This window comes from Schistosoma haematobium, chromosome 2, assembly GCF_000699445.3.
Source record: "Schistosoma haematobium chromosome 2, whole genome shotgun sequence".
NCBI classification, from domain to species: Eukaryota; Metazoa; Platyhelminthes; class Trematoda; order Strigeidida; family Schistosomatidae; genus Schistosoma; species Schistosoma haematobium.
In genome coordinates this window covers 13,868,104-13,891,449 of record NC_067197.1, presented here as the reverse complement: position 1 = coordinate 13,891,449, position 23,346 = coordinate 13,868,104, and the positions used below count along the sequence as shown (strand labels likewise).

The following is a 23,346-nucleotide window of genomic DNA, read 5'->3' as shown; positions in this document are numbered from 1 at the left end:
TTTTCAATGTTTGTCTGATATTGATCGGATCATGACCTTAATTAAAGACTCATAAATCTCCACAACCCTATACTGATAATAAATAATGTGTACAGAATATAAGTGTAATTCAGAATTAATTTTTAAACAGGCTGTTATAAATTTTAGATGTGACGGCGGTATAATATTTTAAAATAATTTCCATTATGTAATGCAGCAAAAATCTAAAAAGTTTGGAACGAAAAGACGTATGAACTGAACTTGCGTGAGTAAAAATGTCGAAAGTCTTTTGTTACCAACGCAGATAAAGGTTAACTGCTGACTCATATTGTCTTTCTATTATTTTGAATGCTTTCATCCCATCTGCCTTATGTCTCATCTTAGTTATATGTCATGCTTATAAAACTGAAAAATCTTTTGTCTTTGAAACCATATGTTCTTTGGAATATGTTCAACAAAACGCGTACATACCAGTCTTCATGTTCCTTCAATGCACGTGCTTTTACAAGAACATGTAAGTTGTTTTGAGGAGTTGGAGAAGTGACATGTAGCGGATATTTTTGTCTATCTTCGTTTGTTTTATTGAATATTGTGTTATGTGCGATGAAAACACGTTTATCAGAAAGAATTGTATTTTTAAAGCTGCCTTTTAATTTTTGTCTAATTTAATTTACAATTTGATTAAGCTTGAATGTCAGTTGGCTAACTTCTCAATTCATGGTACAAAGCTGCTCATAAAATGCGCTTTTAAATTACACAACTGATTTCCAAAATACTATGTTCACTTTAAGGAAGCTGATAATTCAAACTGTAATTAAGTAAGCGTTCATTCCGGTCAAGGCTAAATACTTATTGATACCAGCATTAATAATCTCGGTTCTGAACTCGATAATAAGAGAAAATATTTTGTTTTGACTTTGTAATGTTGGGCCTTTCCCATATTTATAGCAAGTCGCTTCTAAATATATGTATATCCTTTGGTCATTGTATCGATCAACACTTTCTATATGTAGATTTTTGTAATTTCAGATAAAATTAACCTTTCATTTCGCTCTCTGATGGCATCTAGTTTTTACCTAACACGTCGGTTCGGCATGAAAATAAAACGGTCTTGCAATTTGCATTCTTACTGTTTTCTGGAGAAGATCCAACCACAACTTTGTAAATCCGTATTACCCGTCACTCTTCATTCTCTTTTATGGTATATTATCTTTTGCCTAGAATATTTACTTACCTACGCCTTTCATTTCTTCGTGAAGCATAGTTCGCCTATCAGGAATCTCCAATGTACTCTGTTCTGCTAAGACATATATAAATGTAATATAGGATTCTCTTTACATGATGTAGTTGGTAGCTCTTTTACAACAGTATGGTATTGTTGGATGCTGTGTTGAATATTTCTGGAAATGTTATGACAAAACTTTCATTGGCTCCCGAATTTCAACCAATGGGTTACTAGTTTCAATCCTATACTATCTTTTCAGTTTTTATTGCCCGGTAATATCAATAGCCTTGACATAATTTATGTAATTCAAGTAAACTACATAAACATGTACCTTTTAGATGAATTACTGATGGGATTTTATTAAGTCTCTTATAATTGCACTAGTTATATTTACTCACTGTATGGTTCGAACTCTCTCTCAATTAAATAAAGATAATTTCGGATCGATCGAATTTTCCAAAACAAACATTAAAAAACTATTCGGTTTTTCTCATATACATATTTTTTTTGCAATTGTATTTTACGACTAGATTTAGTCAACCTGATAGTATGAACAATATTATATTTGAAACAAATGTGCCAATATCTATGTTATATCCTTATAAGAATAATGCGATTACAAATACAAATCAACATGAACAACAGCCTATAATTCAATCAACTGATGTAACAAATCATTTTGATTCTGGTAAAATACGTTTCAATGAATCATCTAGTTATTTATGTACAACAGGTGATACTAGTCCAGATGGTGAAAGGGAAGAGGAAGAATTAGAAGGAAAAGATGAAGATGATGAAGGTGATGATGACGATAATAATGGAGTATTGATAGGATCGCATTCTTTAGCGTCTTCTAATATTGTTGTTAATTCTTCACCTCTTTCATTAGTAATTGGTCTATCATCACAATCTTCACCGATAACAAATACATCATTATCATCAAATATTGAAAATTCTACTACGACTATTAATCATAATAGTAATTTTATCGGCACTGAACGTAGTGATGATCGCAATGGAGAGATAATATTATCTGGAAGTCATGAAAAGCAAGACAGTACTAATGTTATGATATCAGTGTTGAGTAACAGTGGTTCATCGAGTACATTAACCCTGACTAGTCATGGATCATCTAATGATTGTCATAATAATAACAATAATCCAAACCAAACTCTTACGAATGGTCGTACCAGTACAATAAAATCTTTGCGTGATTATGCTTTTCAACGGCAATCATCGCAATCCCCTATTCGGTCTACTGAAATTGTCAATCAACGCTTTTCTAATTCATCCAGTTTCCCACCACAAATACGTATGGCTACATTAGATAAACTAATTGAACGGCTCACCTATCCGACTTATTTTGATACACGTTTAGTAAATTGTTTCTTATTGGTTTATAGACGTGTTACTACATCAGATGAATTGTTAGATTTACTCATTGAAAGGTTTCGTATACCTGATCCGGAATTTCTACCTGAAGAATGGAATATTGAAGTAGAGCAGGGTCAATTGGAATCTCCAGCACAGCATATGCTCAAAAGATTTCGTTCAGGATATAAAAAGCGTATTCAGTCTAGGTAAAATTTTAAAAGTAATATTTTCTTACATATTTAAATGAGATAATTTCTGTCCCATTGTTATATATGAAGCCATTACTAAATTATTTTGGTAAGAAATTTAATTATGTAGCCCCTATTGTCGGATTTAGGCGACGACAGCTGTGTATTGCTCTTTAATGCATGTTGTTTGTTAGTCCTTTACTGCTTCATATTATTTTCTTTACCTAGGACATTATTTTTACTACAACTAGCCCTGGTGTTCTACGTATTGATCCAACCGATTCTTTTCGTAATAGTTCTGTGTTATATTTATTGTGTATATGAGTTAGTAGTAATACCAGGCAGGTAAATTTAATTTGCCCATACAGTAATGAAAACTTAGTAGTTATACTGTATGAGTCCCCTACCTTTAATTAGTGGTCGGGATTACCCATTCAAACATTCCAACCAGGCCTTTATCAGAATGATTTTCCAACAACAGCAAATTTTATGTCCGAGAATAAAGTCTTACTGCTAACTCTACATGCTATGGGGTCGTCTGTGTTTATTTGTTTCGCTATAAAAACCACTTATTTTACGACTTCACTTAGTTCAACTTGAGTAGCGTACTATGGGCTTATACTCATTCAGGCAATAAGTGACTTGTAGAATAATCTATCATTTTAGAAATCGATCAATGACAAGGTTTACAGTTTATCGATCGTAATAATTTTAAATTTTTTAATCAATTCTTATATTGTTTCCAGAGTGATAATGTTCCTATCCCGTTGGGTTCGTAATGTACGTTATTATCAAAATGATTTTGCTCCTAATCCTCGACTACGTCAGAAACTGTTAGATTTTTTATCGAGTATACAAGCTAGATATTTAATTTCGTCTGTTGAACGTATTAAACATTATTTGCAAAATCCTCCAATTTCTACACAATATCCTGAAACAATGATAAGAACAATGGAAACAAGTAAAGATAATGCGGATTTATTGCCAATATCATCATCATCTGACCCAACATCTGTATCACCAATCGAATCAAATCAATTAAGAAATTTCGCAAATCGTATAACCTTAAATAATGTGAGTTGATTACTGTTTCTAGTTAGTGTGTTATTTTCTTCGTGAATTATTATTATCATTATTATTACTACCCTAAAATTAATGTATAGTAGTTCAAAAACTTTAATCAAATTGTGGAATTTAACCATTCTTCTTAGTGTTTTTTTTAACGAGTCAGTTTTCTACGGGATGGGGTCGTTAACCCCATGCCCAACCCTCCTTTATCCGGGCTTGGGGCCGACAGTAAACCCAGAGGGGCTCCAGGTGGAGTTGTAATTTAACCATACAATTTTTACTTAACATTAATGACATTTTTAATTCAGAATTCACTTTTTGCTAATCTCTATTTTAAGCATCTAGCGATTTACAAATTACTAATAATTTTTCTTATTATAATTAATGGTTGAAAACGTTGAGTGACATATGTCAGAATTCATCACAATGAGGCAGCACTAATTCACTTTTTGACTTCCTTGAGATCTTGAGTTTTGGAATCATAGCGTAGTTCTGGTTTTTTCTCCTACTACTATACTAATACTGTAACTATTTTTACTACTCTACTTACTTTTCTGTGTATACTCATTCATTTTTATTAGGAAAGGCCATAGATAATTCATTAATGTCAGAGACTTTAAAATCTACTGAAAGTGCCAATTAGATAGTATGTAGTGACATATTTTCTATGTTAATTATTTATTAAATAGATCTATGGCGAATATAAATAAAATGAAAATTATGATGTAATTTATTATCTTTCAACGTTCGCCGTTTGTCCAGATTCTAGAGTTTATGAAATGCTTCAACGTATGAACTGTTATGACATGTGACTATGTCAAGCTTAATGATTATGAGTTTTGTGCCATTTCTATGCACAGACTTATTAAACAGTATTGTCGGAGATGAGCATTATGAAAGATTGTCTTCTGTCAGTTACTTCTTCCCAAACTGATTCATTAATTATATTTTCAAGTAGATATACATTAACCGATTACCTAATACATTTTAAGATTGGTAATGCTTATATGAGTTCAGATTCTATTATATCTTGCTCATTTTGAGCATTAAAACACTACTATTGAGTTGCAAAGTACGGTATGTAGATAATGTTTTTGTAATGTGATAATTCGAGGTATTGGGTCATTTGAACTTATCTACACCCGCAGTTAGCTCAACTACTAGTACAGGTAATCATAGTTGGTAGGATTTATACGAAAGCCAGTGCTTGAAAACTCTGAATAAGATAACTCATTATTTAGGCCAATAGTAAATTCATGTATTTTGTCTGAATTATATATTTTCTTTAAATCTGTTTGTGTGTTTCTCATTAATTACTTTCTATTAATCTTTGTTTTTAATAGATTCATCCTTTCAAATTGGCTGAACAGGTTACATTATATGAATGGGAATTATATCGACGTATACCATTTTGGGAAGTTGAAAGTCGCGATCGCACTGGTAATGCTGTACCTAATCTGAATAAATCAAAGTCATTTTCAAATCGTGTAAGTGTTTAAATATATTTATCGTTAATTATAACTATTTTTTCCCTTAATATGTTTCTACTATGTTCTTGATAGACATACCAGAACAATACCATTAACCTATTGAAAAAGTCTTGATCAAGTCACAGTTTGAGGTGAAATATCAACTAATATAATTTAGCGTGTTATGAATATTCGTGTTTCATTCATGTCTTCTAGAAGTAACTAGTTTTTGGTTTGACATTCCACGAACTAATTACCTATTCGATTGTTTTCTTGTTGGACATGTTTGTATGTATGTGGAGTAGAACTGCACAGATAACATTATGCCCTGGTGCGACCGAGAGTAGGGAGAGTCCTCACTTCCCTCGAGACGCTATCAACTAGTGTATAACCACTGCCAAATAAGTACCATTCATTGTTTTGTCGCAGAAGGAGTTTGTTTACAAAATTAAGTGGATGAAATGCAAATGACCTACGCTTAACTGGGTTGGTATATAGAGAGGATTCACCTTGGGATGGAAAGTTGAAAAAACCCAATGGAAAACTAATGGTGCACATTGGCTATAGAATCCTGAAGGAACAAATGACGTACAAACCTATTGTTGGTCACCGGCTACAATGGGGCTGCATCTCTTTACATTGCTCCACTGTCTTGTGGATTAGGCTTGTAGATAGAAGGGTCAAGATGTGGTCTCCTAAGAAAACCACCTACTTCGATTTGGACACCCGAGCAGTACTCCAGCCCTCACACAAAACAATTGGTTTGTGCGGTGCACATATATTTGTTTCCTTCTTGTATCAATGCTTATATGTTTAAATAAATGAATAAAAATAAAGTCTTGATAAAGGCATCAACAGATTGAAGTATCTTCTATGAACACAAATTTTAATGTAAAAAGTTTCAGTTCAGTTTTCAGTTTATTTTTTCTCATCACAATAAGGATTTTCTATTTTCCCTCATCAGTTTCGCGAAATTATTTCTATTTAATGTTAGCATTTATTCATTTTGTATGATTTACAATTAACTTCCATTTTCCTTCTTCGATTGCTTTCAATAAAAACAATTATTGAATAATGAATTTTATTATGAAAGAAGATAAATTGATTAACATCATTGTTTATTCTACTTTTTATTATTAAATAAATTGTAGTTAAAATGTTGCATCTTTGTTTCATAGACGTTAGTTGTTTTTTATTCGTTTGACTAACTGAATTCAATGCCGATTTCTTAATTTACAATAGTCATTTTTTCTTTCTTTTAAAATTACTAAAATAAGTATTCTTTTAAGATTGTCAATAATTTAAGAGTAATTATTTAATTTGTTTAATTAATATATCTTATTTCATAAGGTTGTATTGTACTGTGTTACACGATATATTTGTTTGTTAATCCAGTTTTAGTTACTTATCTGTGAACTAATTGGTTGATGAATCTTAATGTTTATCATAATCTATAGTGCCATTAGTTTCAACATGATTACTACACTCGATAAGTCGATATCGTTTACGTGGTAATCCAGAAAATTGATTTTGACCTACGTTTGGTGTTTGCTAGCAATTATTAATATTTTGTTGGCTCAATTGATGCTTGAACATATTCTTACTCATCTATTTATTTAAACACATAAACATTGATTCAAAGAGGTACTAAAATATATACGTGTAACACAAGCAGTTATCGTTTATATATGGGCTAGGGTACTGCCCGGGTGTCCAAATCGAAGTAGGTGGTTTTCTTAGGAGACCACACCTCAAGCCTCCTACCTACAGGTCTAATCCACAAGACAGTGGAGCAATGTAAAGAGATGCAGTCCCATTGTAGCCGGTGACCAACAATAGGTTTGTACGTCATTTGTTCCTTCAGGATTCTATAGCCAATGTGCAGCATTGGTTTTCCATTGGGTTTTTCCAACTTTCCATCCCAAGGTGGATCCTCTATACACACCAACGCAGTTAAGTGTTGGACATTCGCGTAATAGCTTCAATTGTATTTCTGACCTCCGAGTTACGATGAATCGTAAATTTCACTTGCAGTGTTAAAGAATAAAATTGCAAATTCTGATGTTTCCTTTTGATTGGGCTTCCAAGGCCAACATTTTGTATACACGGGTTCGCAATTTTAAATTCATGGAAATCTCTCCTTTAAATCCATTACTTCAATTTTTGTCTAGCTCATTTACTAAGCGCAAAAGTAAGTACTCGACTTAAGACCACACTGTGTAACTTTAATTGTTACTTCCCTATTCCCGATACTGAAGAAAGTAAATTTACCATATATTAGCTGGATTGCTATAACTAATATGACAATTCACTACCATAATAAACTGTAGCTCATTGTTTCATTCATCAGAGTTGTTAGTTTTCAGCATACCGTATAAGTCTGTACTGAGTAAGTGTATCATACACACATATATGTCTCCACGTTGATAACTTTGTTCAGTAGAGGAACATCATAAGGAAATGTCAATCAGAATCATGAAAACGTTTTTCAAGATTCTACGCGAAATTCTAAATTAGACAACTTTTATCTTCATCACAAAATGTGCGTTAAGAGCAACTATGTATAATGCTCATAATGTTTAAATTTTTTGGAAAGAAATCTTCGTCGTAATGTGCTAAAATGAAATTACTAAATGTAAAAAGTGTTCACTTTCGTATGAATAGATCTTACTACTTACTACGTGAGTCGATCAAATTTTGTTTCAGTTCACTCTTTTTATAGTAAACTTCCAAAGAAATCATTTCACCAGTGGTTATAAGCAAATGGGTGAGGTAGGAATGCTCTTGACATTTTCATATCACCGTGATGTCGTTGACTGCGATAGTTCTTCGTAACCGTCCCACAAATTTACTAATACTAGTCTTTTAATAAGTGATGATGAATTTTCTGTAAAACTATATCTACAATCTTGGGACAAGAAAACTGATAATAAACCTTGAGAAATGAGTCAATATCCTAAAAAAAAGACTCTAATTTCTTACAAGTTTTAGTGTTTCTATTATGAAATACTTTTGATTTATACTGACTGTTTATTGAAAAGTAACTTCAAATTAAATCAGTCGTTTTAAGAATCATTGTAGCTCGTCTTTACTTTGACCACTTTTTCATGTTCAAAAATATGTGAGTTTTTCGTTTTAACGAAACAATAACACAAATAAATCAATATTCAAAAAAATATTTCACATTAAATTCTTTATTACTACTTAGAAGTTTATTAATCCTACATAGTTTAACTATACAACCTTCGTCTTTATCATACGATACTTATTCCAAGTCCACATAATAATAATAATAATAATAATAATAATAATAATAATAATAATATGAACAGTGATTTCCTGTCATGTGACCTCAGTGTGTATTCATTGATAGTAGTAGTAGTTGTTGTTGTTAGTGGTGCTGGTGGTGGTGGTGTTAAACCTACTATTGTTTCGGATATATTTGAATACTTTAAATCATCTCATTAATTATACATCGTTTGTGATGATATACTACTGTAGCGCACACACATCTTTGTTTCCATTGATCTATGGGAATATTTATTTTTAACGCTAATTGATCATAAATTTAAAAAATCGTACCACATCATCATAATTTGTAAATTCTTTTTTTTAATTTATTTATATCTTTCTTATTTATGCAAATCATCTTTGTACTATGATACAAAGATAATTTGCATGAACTAACACATTCGATTTACTTCTAATTAGATTGTTCTTACCATGAACTGATATCATATTTAAAAAATATATTTGAAATATAGGAGTGTGGAAGAGGTGTTTCTCCGTAATTTAGAGTGTTATACATACAACCACTTTATCTCCCGTACACAGGCTTGGGCGAAATACTTTCGGGTCTCTCCGTAAGCATGATAACAATAATATTAGTTAATTTCAATGGTTAAGATCATGAGTCAATTAAACCTAGACCACCATGGAAAACCTTTTATTTATTTATTTATTTTAACACATAGATATTGGTACAAGGAGGCACCAAATACATATGCGCCACACAAATCTCATTCGATGTGTGTGAGGGCTGTGATACTGCCCGGGTGCCCAAACCGAAGTAGGTGGTTTTCTTAGGAGGCCACACCCGGAGCCTTCGACCTGAAGGTCTAATTCACAAGGCAGTGGAGCATCGTGAGGAGATGCAGTCCCATGATAGCCGGTGACCAACAATTGGTTCATACGCCATTTGTTCCTTCGGGATACTGGAGCCCATGTGCACCATTGGTTTGGAATCCGGCTAAAGCGCCGGACGTTTGCTTTTCGTCCTCTCAATCCGTAAACAACACTCCCGCCATGAGAAAGCAGTGAGTAGGACTTCCCTGGCAGAGTTTATATACGCGTGGCCATGTGAGAGCATTTCGAGAGGGAGAGCTGACTCTCCCCACTCTCGGCCGTACCATGGAAAACCTGGAAGCATTGGACGGCCTAACATTATATGTTGACAAATTTATTTTTCTAACAATGGCTTAGTTTAATGGTAACATTCACCAAAATATAAACTATTAGTGAAATTTGAAAATGATTGTATATTATGTTTCTTTTAATTAATTAATTAATTAATTAAAACAACTGCTTTCATATCCTCTGAAAATATGATTGTGTGTGTGTGTGTGGATAAGTGTTGTTATTCTCCATTGATTGGTCATTTTATTATTATTTTTTTATTGTTTATTTGTGCCAAATCAAACTATGAGTAGCATTTTTGAGAAGATAACAACTATTATTCTATAGGTTGTAAACATGGTTTTTTAAAAAAATGCGAATTCAATTTACATACTCACTGGTTAATATTTACAATTGGAATAGTAAATAAAGTTGGAAAATAAATTAAGAAATAATATGTACTGTATTTATCATCAGGAATAAAGTAAACTGGGAGGGATAGACGTTAGGGAAAAAAAATCCAAATTTGTTACAATACTACTAGTTATCAATTACTTTGTTATTCTGAATAATTGACATCAAGTTTATACACATTTTAATATTGACTAATTTTTGGAAAGTATAGAAGATATCTTAATATCATGCTGTTTATTAAAAAGGTAATGTATATAATACACGTTGCTTGTTTTCTTTTATCCAACATGGCCTACAACCTTCAAATAACATATATAAACTTAAGTCATGGCTGACTGACTACCACTTAGCCCTCAATGATTTACAGTAAATAATGGACGTAACGTGTTTCATGTACACTGAAGCCTTTAATACTTATACGATGTAAAATTGATGTTAGTTCATTTACAGATAGTCGATAGTAAAGTATATGGATCGTCTTTCAAGCTGTTACTGTTATACTATCTGATGTTCGATTTGGATGAATCGTAATTTAGCTTTTTCAGCTTTGACTTATTCGATCGACTCTAGGCTAATTATTCTCAACCCATTTACCCATATTGTAAACTTGGGACAATTAAATACCACTGATTTCATATAAAAGTTTACTTAAGTCAGTCAGTTCATCATAAAGCAGCGTATGTATGTGAAACATATGTGGGTTCAAGTTGACATTAGCAAAGAGAACTGAAATTATTAAGCCAAGTGACTGAGTATTAATACTAGTAGCGATATTACTATTTATTGGTGTTGTTGGAAAACATTTGTTACAACGGGATAATTTTAAAACTCAAGATATAAAGCAATTCACGGAGTGTATGCTGCGCTACTATGACCGATTCTGATCTATGTTATCCATTGGTTACAATAATCACACTGACCCCAACTATGTAGTCTACACCTAACCGAACAGAGTGAATTCATGGTTTGACCACCCTTAACTTTCTTCTGGACTACTACACCAACTAACATATCGCGTCAGGTTAGGTTATGGTCTTGCGTAGGTAATATATGTCTCAACTACTTTAGTCAGCAAAGATTAGCTACTTCACTACTTGAAATATCGTGTTTATTTGGTATAGTGCGTCTAACTTCACTGTTAAACCTATGGTACCAAGATATTGAAAGATCTCCACTCAGATTTGTATGCTCACCATTTGGATGACTTAATAATTGGCAAACTCCAAATCGATACTTGGTGTTAACTGTTATCAACCGTCTACAACAAGTATATTAAACTATTGTAAGGGATTAATTTGTTTCCAATAATTTATTTTTTATAGACTTCTTAAGTCGACAGATTCCTCAATGTCTTTAAATCTATATGACTCAGGGATGTGATGGGTTTAAGAACTTTGAGCTACTCAATCACCGAATAAACTTGTGAAATATGTAGTTCTAATCTTTGGATTCAAGATTCACAAGAAAACAGTGGGTTTTGCGCAATTGCTACTGATTTAAGGGCTTTTTCCAATCACAGATAGCAGTCATTGCACTGTCTTCAATCAGTCAGTTTGCATTTTCTCAATTGGTAGGTCAGGTGAAATAGTCAATGAAATAATTATGCCGCGAAGTCACGAATAAATTTGTTTTAATGTTTTTAATTCATCCAATTTTAGAATGCTTTGTTTTATCTACTTATATTAGTTTAAACACATAAACATTGATACAAGAAGGAAACAAATATATGTGCACCGCACAAACCAATTGTTTTGTGTGAGGGCTGGAGTACTGCTCGGATGCCCAAATCGAAGTAGGTGGTTTTCTTAGGAGACCACATCTTGACCCTTCTATCTACAAGTCTAATCCACAAGACAGTGGAGCAATGTAAAGAGATGCAGTCCCATTGTAGCCGGTGACCAACAATAGGTTCATACGTCATTTGTTCCTTCAGGATTCTATAGCCAATGTGCAGCATTGGTTTTCCATTGGGTTTTTCCAACTTTCCATCCCAAGGTGGATCCTCTATACACACCAACCCAGTTAAGCGTAGGTCATTTGCATTTCATCCACTTAATTTTGTAAACAAACCCCTTCTGCGATAAAGCAATGAATGGTACTTACTTGGTAGTGGTTATACACTGGTTGATAGCGTCTCGAGGGAAGTGAGGACTCTCCCTACTCTCGGCCTTACTAGAGCATTTGGAGTCTCATTCTATACAAATGAAATACTAGTTAATTCATTTTACTCCATTATTATAATAATGATGATAATGACAAATACTATTATTATATTTCTGTATCGTTCCCGTTTCTTGAAAACAATTGTATATAGTTTCGCAGTTGGTTAATCTATTCGATACTTAGTGAAGCACACCCAGATGATCGAATAGTTGGCATCCAACGTGTTATCGACTTGATGTTAATTATGGAGCATATGAATAATTTACAAGGAAGTCAGGAAGCCAAATCAGCATTGATTAGTGCAGCCGTGTATCGCTTGAGGAAGTCATTTCAGGTAATCAAATATATATAGTTCGTTTTGTATTACCCAACAACGATAGACAGATTTTTTATTTAACCTGTTGCATGTTTGCTACCGAAAAGAATAATTAGACCATTTAATTTTATCTTCCTCTTCTGTTGTAAATAAATGCGTGACACGACGTTTATGATGTAAGCTGAGAAGTAAGGTAGTTTAGTCATCAATATTTTTCGGATTTTAGTGAAGTCTGATTGTCGTACAATGTAGGTATCAATGAATCATCTTTCCGTTAGTTGACTTCATACATCGTAGTTTCTCACTTGATGGTCTCATCGTGTGCGCAGATTGAGTGGAATCAACGGTTAGATCCCGAATATATGGCTCATTTGGTCTCTTTTGAATAGCAATACTTTTCAAAGACACCGTTGGATGTCGGTTTGTTGATCTAGATGTTAGCGTGCGAAATTGAGGGTCTTTGGTTCAATTTCCATGGGTCGGTTCGTGAGTGCTCACTACTGAGGAGTCCCATACTTGAATGAGACGGTCATTTAGTGCTTCTAGGTTTCCAATAGCGGTTCTTTTTAGGATCGGTTTACGATTTCAACGGAATTCAATCTCTACAACCTCATACTGACAATTTTATTTGCTTCCTGATTATGTTGTTTAACTTGGGATTCATGAGATCTTGATGGTATACTAAAGCGATTCGTTGTCTGTTGTTGTGCTCGAAAATTTTCGGTATAACTATTTCAGATTTAGTATGATTACAAAACCGTAAGTTGACGATATAGAAAAAATCTTACGTTTACATTCTGCCTTTAATCATATGCTAATTTATTAAATCAGTTAACTATCTTATAACATTAATATGTTTTTATCTTCAATTCACCCTTTTTTGTTCAAATAATAATAATTTAGGCTATTCGTCGAATGCGACATTATCGTGAAATAGTTGATCGTCTAAGACGTGAAGGTGTTCACAATCCGAAATGTCAGCGAACATCCTCTTCGTGCTCATCATCATCATCATCATTAATATCACATCAAAACAATCCAATGATCGATTCAAATCTATCAGCAAATCATCCTATTCATAACAACAGTACTAACAATACTACTAGTAATAATAATTCAATCAATAGTCATTTTGCTAGTTTCGGTTTGCCATTTTCAACTGGAACAAGTAAATCACATGAACGTCGTATACGCGTACTAGAAAAACAACATGCCTCTGGTGAATCATGTCATCCATGTGTTCCATATATAGCTGCTGGAGTAATGACACGTCTAATACACTTAGATTTACGTCATCCAGATACAATTATAAATGATGTTGGTAATGTAATGATTAATTGTTGGAAACATCGTCAATTAGCTGATATTGTTGAACGTTATTTAGCATTTCAACGTATTCCATATACATTTAATGTAGATGATAATATACGAGTAAGTCAAGATTTGTTATTTTTACTTTTTTAAATGAATATTATTCCGAAAGAAAAAAAGACTGTGTTTCCATTCATCTCTGTCTTGTTACTATTCATTTCCAGTAGTATTTCGTTACATATCTTCTGAATAGATTTATTGGTGAGATTATAATTTATGAACGACCTTTGAGCAACGCTAGAGTGACCTTCAAAATGTTTACATACTAATTAGGACTAGATGATGGTTATAAACCAGTGTAAGGGATTGGAATTGTGGTTTACAGTTGATGGTTGGGGTTAGGAATTAGATTCAGGGTTTTGACCGTGAACGTGCCAAAACTCTATTTAGCTAGTTGTGAATAAATTTCGCGCCAAAATTCAAGACCTGTTAACTTATATCTGATTGGTTCCTCCATAGATTATAGTCTCGCCGATTTGTTCTGCTAAAACGAATATATATATATATATATATATATATATATATATATATATATATATCATATTTCATTTAAATCAAACGGAAACTTCGCAAATCAACTTTACATTGTTTAAGATTTAATTATAATCGAAACACTAAGATATGACGTAACACATCCTGACGATAAATTAATCCTATCTTTGTAACTGGTGGTTTATGTTGACCTTTTTTTAAAACTATACTAATATACTATGTTATTTCATTAATTTGATTACAATTTTCGTTTAGTTCTTGTTGAATAGTAATTCACTTATGCAATCCTCAAAAAATTAGATTTAAACAACAATGTTTTCAATCGTTCACGTTTTTACTTGAAAAGTAAACAAACAATCCAATGAAAGTAGGCAGACGCAATCGGTTGTGTAGTCGTCTGTTATTCCCTTTCGTTGCCTCGAATTTCACCGTATTTTACATAAATAAAAATCAATGTTTGATTGTGTTTTCTCTAAGCAACCTCTGGGTAGTGCTTTAAACTGAAATAAATTTGTTACGTAATCGAAATGGGTTATATTTAATTGTAGTTTTATTCAAATTTAAATGGAACCTTCATGAAAAATACTCATAGGGTGAAAAAATTCTTGCCTAGATTTATTTGCCTTGAATTTAATGTTCGTAAGAGCATGTTTTTATCTGATTTTCCTTGCTTTAAATCCAAATATATACCATGGTTCACACTAATATATACGTTAACTGACATTGTGCTTGTTATTGAATAATAAGGTTGATAAATGATACTATTTTGAACAGACGTGTACGAACTGTAAAATATTCTTGGGATTGATATTGAGATGGTTGACGAGATTTGTAGCTCAAGTGGATGATTTCGATGAAATTTCGTTCTCTGAGCTGTACGGTTTTGTCGTGGAGCTTTCATCGTCATTCTGAACGACATCATCAGCACAAACTTCCGGTAAAAGTGAAGTGTTCGAATTTCGCCACATATGGCTCACAGCTTTCCCTGTATACCTCGATCTTGATTGGTTATTGTTGACATTCAGCCTGTCATTGTTTACTTTATTTTGATTGTATATTGCATCGATTTGGCTCGTGGTTCTATATTTAGTATTACTTAAGTGTTCAGTATTTCAAAACATCTAGGACATTGGTTTCCAATTGAAGTCAATCTTAATGGTGAATGTAGTTGGTCACCAATTGTTACATTTTTTTTGTACGAAATAAGTGAGTATTTCTTTGTTAAAGGCAACATATATATGTATGTTTTAGTATGCAAATATCTAAAAAACATTTCATAATTATTTTCTCAATTTTATTTTACTAGGAATTTTTAGAACATGTTGATCCATTTGAACTAGCTGGCGTTTCATCTGAGGCAGAGTTTGAAAGTAAAATGTATCAGTTGTCTGAGTCTTATGAACCAAGGGATACTGAGACGGTGAATGAACCAATTATACCGGAGGTAAATTTCTTGAAATGTATGACTTTTCCTACTGCCCTTATAATATTTAATTGCCATGCGTTGAAATACTGTTTTTTTTCTTTCCATCTTAGAGCATTGTTTTGACAGATTCATCAAATTTTCTTATCCATCATCTCATGTAAAAAAGTCGAAGACTTCTTATATATGAGATCCGTAGGTCAGTGGGTCTATGTATCAATCTAATCAAGTTTATTCAGACACTGGATAGTCTCCATTGATATCTATCTATTTATATTTTGTATATTAGAGCCCAATTTAATGAAAATCCTTTGTGATGGGTCTCTAGTCTCTTTATATCATACCGAATCCCGACACAAATCAACAAGTTTTCTGTATTCACAAAATGTTTTACACTTTTAGCAAAATATTCATCATGTTTCCTAAGATTTTTCCTTCAGAATTCCCATCTTCTAATTTGATGACAAATCTTGTAAATGTGAAGCATTTTTACCATGTACAGATTTCTGTGCTACACATTGAATTTTCCACACTTTAGATAATCAACTCAAATAGTACAATTCGGTGGAGTCTAAGTTCAATGTTTTTGACCCATTAATTTTATAACCGACTTTTCCAATCACTTAGCCGTCATTGCAGCTTAAATTTTTTCGATTGGTGTTTTTAGATTTCTTTCTCTAACGAAATGAATAATACAGAACAGATAAAACGTGATTAGCATTGGAATACAGTACGCATGTTTCGTCCTATTTGGAACTCGTCGACTGTATGAACCTTCATCCCAGAGTTGGTATATATATATATATATACATGCTGGATTTCATTCCGAAAACGATCGTAATTTCATTTCCAATTTTTCAGTTGTAGATGTTATGTCTTTAACCCGGCTAATTATCACGTGACTTATTCGCCAATCGGGATACGACTTATACAATCTTAGCACTGAGCCAAATCAATGACGTATGGATTGGTATGAGGAGTCTAGCGTCCTTATTGGTGCTTTGTCCTCTTAGCCCTTTCAGCTGAGTCCAGAACACCAATACCAGCTTCCACTGCGTGAATAATTTATCTCAAACATACCTGGTTTATATTCAAGCCAAACGAACCACATCACGCTATAAAATAGGAGATAACTTTTGTACAATTTCAAGTCAAACGCTGACTGTAAACGTGAGAGACTGTAATTAATGAACTGAGTATAATTTAAGAATAGTAAATCGTATCATAATAGTCTATAGGTCAAAATAAAACTTATAAGACGAATATATATATATATATATATATATATATACTGAATAGTTATACAACAAGAATATATGTATAACATTAGTCCATAAATGGATCCCAACAGTTACCATCCATTCTTCTCGTCGGGATGTTGACAATAAAATACCAATGTTGTAAAATCAGTAAATAAGTGAGTTGCAGCTTATTCAAGCTTTTATGAAGTTGCATTGTTAATCTTTTATAAACATTATTAGCAAGGATGTTCCTCCGTGATACAGTACCTTTCTTCCCGAATATTGTTTGTTTTACTTTTCCACAATCTTTTTAGCTGGATGTTTCTAAGTTCATACTTATAATTAACTTATTTATTATTATTGTTATCATTACTATTATTATGTCGTGTTTCATAGGAACGTCATATGACTAAAGAAGAAATACAAGCTGCACAATTACTCAGTAATGCTCCATTAAAAGAACGTATATCAGTACCGTCTGTACTTCAGTTTAATAATTTGCTAAATTCACCTAATATTACTGCTAATGCCAATAATAGTACTGCTAATAAATCACCTCTGTTATTGTTATCATCATCGTCATCTACACCATTCACTACCAGTGTTGCTACCGATAGTACAAATGAACATAAAAATTCATCAAAGAAATCTAGTCATCATCCTTCGTCATCGTCACCATCATCACAAATCAGTGTAACTATTGTTAATAATGGTAGTAACAGTACTAAACATTCTCATAGTGAAATACAAGAACGTAAATATTTACGTATTCCCAATGCATTTTCTGTATCTTCACATACATCCAATACAACTGTATCAGGTATGTGTATTATTTATAATATCCATTAACTTATATTTGTATGTCTATAATTATGTATTATAATTACTAAATTGTTATGTGTTAAAATTGCTGACAATAATCAAACCTACCTAGATGATGATGAACAGTTGTGTTGGCATGTTGTAGTGTTTTATTATGATTAGTTGTAAAAGTTAACCAATGAAATAAAGATAAAGCGAACTTTATCTTAACAACAAAATAATTTCTTAGTAGAGAGAGAGATACCGTGCATGTATAAATCTTTCTCGAATGACTGTCACGAGCTATATTTCTAAATTTATTCAAAAAACCAGAACAAACGTTTAATGAATTAGTTCAGATTTTGTTTTTCTCACACGCTTCATAATCTGTAAATGGTAGTAGTGTATGAATATTTTTCAAGCTTTTTACTCTTTATACGTGTACTGGTATACAATTTGATGCGTACATCAAAAGATTGATTCAAGTTTTCAGTAAACATGATTTATTATTGATTAACTACGCCGTGATTATTTGCATGCGTTCCCCCCCCTAATAGTCACTAATAAGCAAAGGGGATCTGTGTAATACTGTATTTTCTCAACCTATCTACAAGTGTCACTGTAGCACGTCAATATAAACAGAGGTTAAACAGATATTGCATAACCCTTAGGATTCTCAATCAATGATGCATTCACAAACCCATCGACAGGTTTACTATTTTCACTTACGACTTGACATTTACTATCTAATAACACTTAAATAGATTAATATTGAATGCATTTAATATATTATAGTAGATAAGTATTTAACTAAGGTTCAGTTGAGAAACTCGTGTGTTCGTTTTTCTTTGAAATCTAAACTTCCCGGTCTTATACTCTTATAAAAGAACTAGTCTCTAATCATTCTTGAGTATATAACATGCTACCGATTAAAAATAAATATTATGTGTTACATAATATGCTAATCTATGAATTTTTCCATGAATCATTATCTCAATTGTTTATTTATGATTATAACTAATACACATTTGAGTTAAGCAGTTTCATTAAGAAAACATTGTCATATATGTCACATTTCAATTCTCAATTGATGAAGTCGATCTGTATATAAAAGGGTAAAAGATCATGAGTTTTGTCTTAGAAATTTTGATAGCGAATATTATTGTTTAGTATTGATAAAATGTTATTTGTTTAAATATATATGTAAAACACATTTTGTGTTTACTTTACTGGACAGAATATTTTATTTGGTTTTCAATAGTAATAATAGTTGAAAACCTTGAATGATACATTTCATAATCAGTCATAGTGGAGCAGATGCCTCTATTGTTTATCTTCCTGTAGATCTAACTCTCAGTATCCCGTTATACACATACGTCTTGATTGTCTTTTTTATATTATATTTTTAGTGCTTAGTTTTTTTCATCATATTGCTTACTTATGCCTGTTGCCCCTTGTGAAGGAGCATAGACCAATCACCAGTATTCTCCATCGAACTCTGTCATGGACAGTCCTTTCCGGTCGCTACTCATCCTTTTGGTGTCTGCTTCAAATTCCCGACTCAGTGTGTTTCTTGGTCCTCCTGTTTTCAATTTCTTTTCAGGATTATAAGTTAGGGTTTGCCTTTTAATGCACATAGATAATTTTCGAAATGTATGTCCTATCCACCTCCAACATTTCCTGATTTCCTCTTCAACTGGAATCTGGTTTGTTCTCTCCCACAGTAGGTTGTTGCTGATGATATCCGGTCAATGAACACTGAGTATCTTGAGTAGACAATTGTTCATAAATACTTGTACATTTTGATGATGGTTGTAGTTCTTGTTTCAGCTCCAAACAATAGAACTGTCTTGACGTTCGTATTGAAGTCATGTTTCTATACTACATTATTTCTTTTTTTCTTAGTTTGTTGTTCATCTTATTGATTTCGTCTCGTCATGTTACTGTGTTGTGGCAACTTTGACTAGCTTGCGTTTGCCCTAGACTTTACGATATCCTATTGTTCAAAAAGTTATATTGTTGCTTTTTACTTCTTTTTCTCAGGTGCTAAACATCAACACAGTATGTCTGACAGTCATGTCATTTCTCCGATAATTTCTCCCTGTCATCAAGCAGCAAATTCAGTGATTGGAGTAACCACTTACTCTGCTACTGCTGGGTTGTCACCGCCATCAACTCCTTATCCTTCTTCATGTGTTGGTTGTTCGCATCAACCACCACCTCCACCATTACCGCCTAGGCAAAGCCGTCAAAGTTGTAATTGTTGGAAACATTCGAAAGCCCCAAATTCCACTGGTACAACTCTGCACAGAATACCTACTCCACCATCTTCTCTTCATTCATCGAATACTTCCTGTGCTTTCTTTTCAACTATGGAAACTTGTAAGTGTTTACCACCACCGCCACCTCCTCTACCTCCAAAATTAAACTGCTCTATTCGTTCGACTGCAGCAACAACAACAACTGCTCCTGTCACCTACAGTCGATCTCCCGATGAGCCTTCTCCTAATCATTCGAATTTTTTTCAATCAGTCACATTCACTCCAGATACTACTACTACTACCACCACCACCACCGAGTGTAGTATTGTTGAAACAGCACCACCATTACCGCCAAGAAGAAATGCTTTCAATAATACCAGTACTATTACTACTACTACTACATTATGCAATACATTATCCGATCACATTAACAGATCACCTGATACATGACAATATGCTGTATAGTTTGATTATTGCTTCTTATTTTTATGCTACAAATTCATTCCTTCTCGAATCATGCACTCTAGTTATAATCTATTCCTTACTGTCACTGATGCTACCATTATAACTTTTCTGTTCTTCTTATCGATTCCCTCTTTTACTGTGTACTATTTGGAAACTTTGGTTGATGTACCTTTGTACAGAATCCAATATTACTTATTGTTTACTGACTTTATACATTTAATGCATACTAAGAGTGTAATCTCATCTCAGCTATGTAGTTTATGTCTGTTCGTGTGAATTAAATTCTTTGTTTACTGTCATTATCATTCTAAAGCATTATTCATTGTCTTCTTTTCATTAACAAGGAATTTCAACTAAGATATTGTGTTTTTCCATTCTCGGTTCTTCTCTTCACTCGTATACCATTAATATGCATTTAGTGTAAACTTTTCTTCCCCCCCCCCTCGTCTTCCTTTTTCCCGTATAAGGTTACAAATGGTTCAGAATCAATCACTCATAGACACATTCTTGTTTTTTTTAAAAAAAAAAAAACAACTGCGAAATTATTCCAAACTTTATTCCACATATCTATTCTATCTCTTGGACTCATTTTCTTCTTGCTTTATATATTTTTTGTTGCTATCGATTCTGTGAATACTCCTACTACTTTGTTGTACTCTTCATATTTCTCTCCATAGTTTCATTTTACCATGATGATCTAGAATTAGAACGTGACCAAATATGAGTATATTTGTTAAATCTTACTTTCCTTATGATTTACTGATACAGTAACTGGTAAATCTACGGCGCGATGCTCAGTCGAAACAAGTGTACAGTTATGTTTTCTTTCTTCTACACCCTGATTATCGTTAATTTCATGTTAAGATAAACAAAACAAAACAAAAATCGGAAAAAGAACATTGAAACCATAAAAACATATGATCAGTTATCTCAGATTTCTATGATTTATTTTTGGCTGTCTTTATGATTGTTTTCTCTGCTTTTCAATTTTGTAACTCACTTCGATTTTCATTTTTCTACCGGTGTTGTAATGTGGATGATTCATTTCTAACATAAATGCATTTTCATTTTATTCTATGAATTGCATGTTGTATGTGCACCAACTCGAGTTGTCCAAAAAAAATCAAGTCATTGAGTTATACGTACTTTTAAGTTTATTTATTTGTAAAACTAATAGACACATGTGTATATGATGTTGATGATGATGATGCTTTTATTGTCTGAACAATTGAAATACTTGTCTTATTGTTTTCTTTACTTATTATTCAATTATATTTCCTAATAATCTTTGATTTGCTTTTTGTTTTCTCCCTTTTCGATCTGTTTCTTTTTATTATTCTTTTTTCATCTTCGTTTTGTACGTTTATCGGTCAAACGAATGTGTGTTTGTCAGTTATTAGTAGTCTATTTACTTTTCATTTGCAATTTTTATCCCGATTTATAGAGGTTGTGAACAATTTTTTGCAGTTTGCCAATAAAACAAAGTCCCCATATATATATTTAGCTAAGTTCAGCTTACAATCTAACTGTAATATTCATATTTTATATCTGTTCTGATTTGCAATTTACTAAGTGAACTATAATATAAAAGCTTTACATATACATAATACACAGATACCGATTTTCTCACCACTCTTCATTTCTCCTCTAACTAGAAGTTTAAAATGGACAATTCAGTCTACTGATTTAGAGTTAATTCTGACCTGTTTTGGTTTCTTGAAAAGAACCAATATTTTAATTTTTCTCTTAACTTAAACATCTCACTATTATGGTGTATAAGTTATTTGAATTTGTAATAACTTCTAGAAACCTGTAATTTGACTAGTATAATCTATGCTTATATATATTAAATATACCGATTACTGTTTTTGAAAAAACCAAATATGGAGAAATTTCATCAGGAAACTGAACGTTTAGATACTAAAGACATAACGTAGGCACGCTGATTGTCTTGGCGACAGTTATCTTTTTCTTTGATGAATACTAAACAACGGATACAACGCACGTGTTTACGAATTCGTTATTTCAGTCTTTTTACTGTATGAGCTTTGTATTTCATGAACAATGTCTTCTAGGTAAAATTAAATATTGTATTTCTTTATGGAACAGTTACTTAATGGTTAAAGCGGTCGACTTTCAATTGTTGATCCTCCGGTTTGAACCTTTCTTCAATTTCAGAATCGGGTTAGTATCACTAGCCCTCATACGAAAAGTGTAATTTAATAGCTAGGACATAATTCTTTGCTCGGTTGTTGAGTTAACCTTGTAGAATTTTACTACGTTAGTTTGTCCAATAAACGGAATTAATAACCCAGTAGGATTATTCAAACCTCATGACAACATGAATCAACAAATAAACATCTGCCCATGTTACTATATGAATCCTAATAGCAACCAAAGGTTGGCAGTCACATAGTTAACAACTAACGTCATCTCTCATTTTTCCATGCAATATGTATTTCCAATCATCCTACACGTACCTTTCTGTAACGATCCATAGTTGATTAATTCCATACATATTGTTAAAGATAATCGGTCGCATCGATGAAGTTCGTAACCTCTTCAGACCATTATTATATTATTGCATACAACTAATAAGTCTTCACTGATAGCGTGACTTTCTTATTTTCCACATTCTTATAGTGATTCGGTTTTTTAAACTCTACCAAAAATATGATGTTCAATGTGGATTTTCGATTAC

General features: G+C 32.6%; 1 protein-coding gene across 1 annotated transcript in view; it reads left to right on the top strand.

Annotated features, from left to right (window-relative positions):
* Nucleotides 1-22,987, top strand: part of SOS2 (Son of sevenless 2) — a 60,245-nt gene extending 37,258 nt beyond the window's left edge. The window contains exons 12-19 of the mRNA XM_051214380.1: nucleotides 1,735-2,784; nucleotides 3,513-3,840; nucleotides 5,178-5,321; nucleotides 12,427-12,609; nucleotides 13,495-14,022; nucleotides 15,761-15,898; nucleotides 17,515-17,938; nucleotides 19,963-22,987. Coding sequence (XP_051067544.1) covers nucleotides 1,735-2,784; nucleotides 3,513-3,840; nucleotides 5,178-5,321; nucleotides 12,427-12,609; nucleotides 13,495-14,022; nucleotides 15,761-15,898; nucleotides 17,515-17,938; nucleotides 19,963-20,630 — 3,463 coding nt within the window. The 3' untranslated portion in view covers nucleotides 20,631-22,987. The remainder of the gene's footprint in view (nucleotides 1-1,734; nucleotides 2,785-3,512; nucleotides 3,841-5,177; nucleotides 5,322-12,426; nucleotides 12,610-13,494; nucleotides 14,023-15,760; nucleotides 15,899-17,514; nucleotides 17,939-19,962) is intronic.
* The last annotated feature ends 359 nt before the right edge of the window (nucleotides 22,988-23,346 follow it).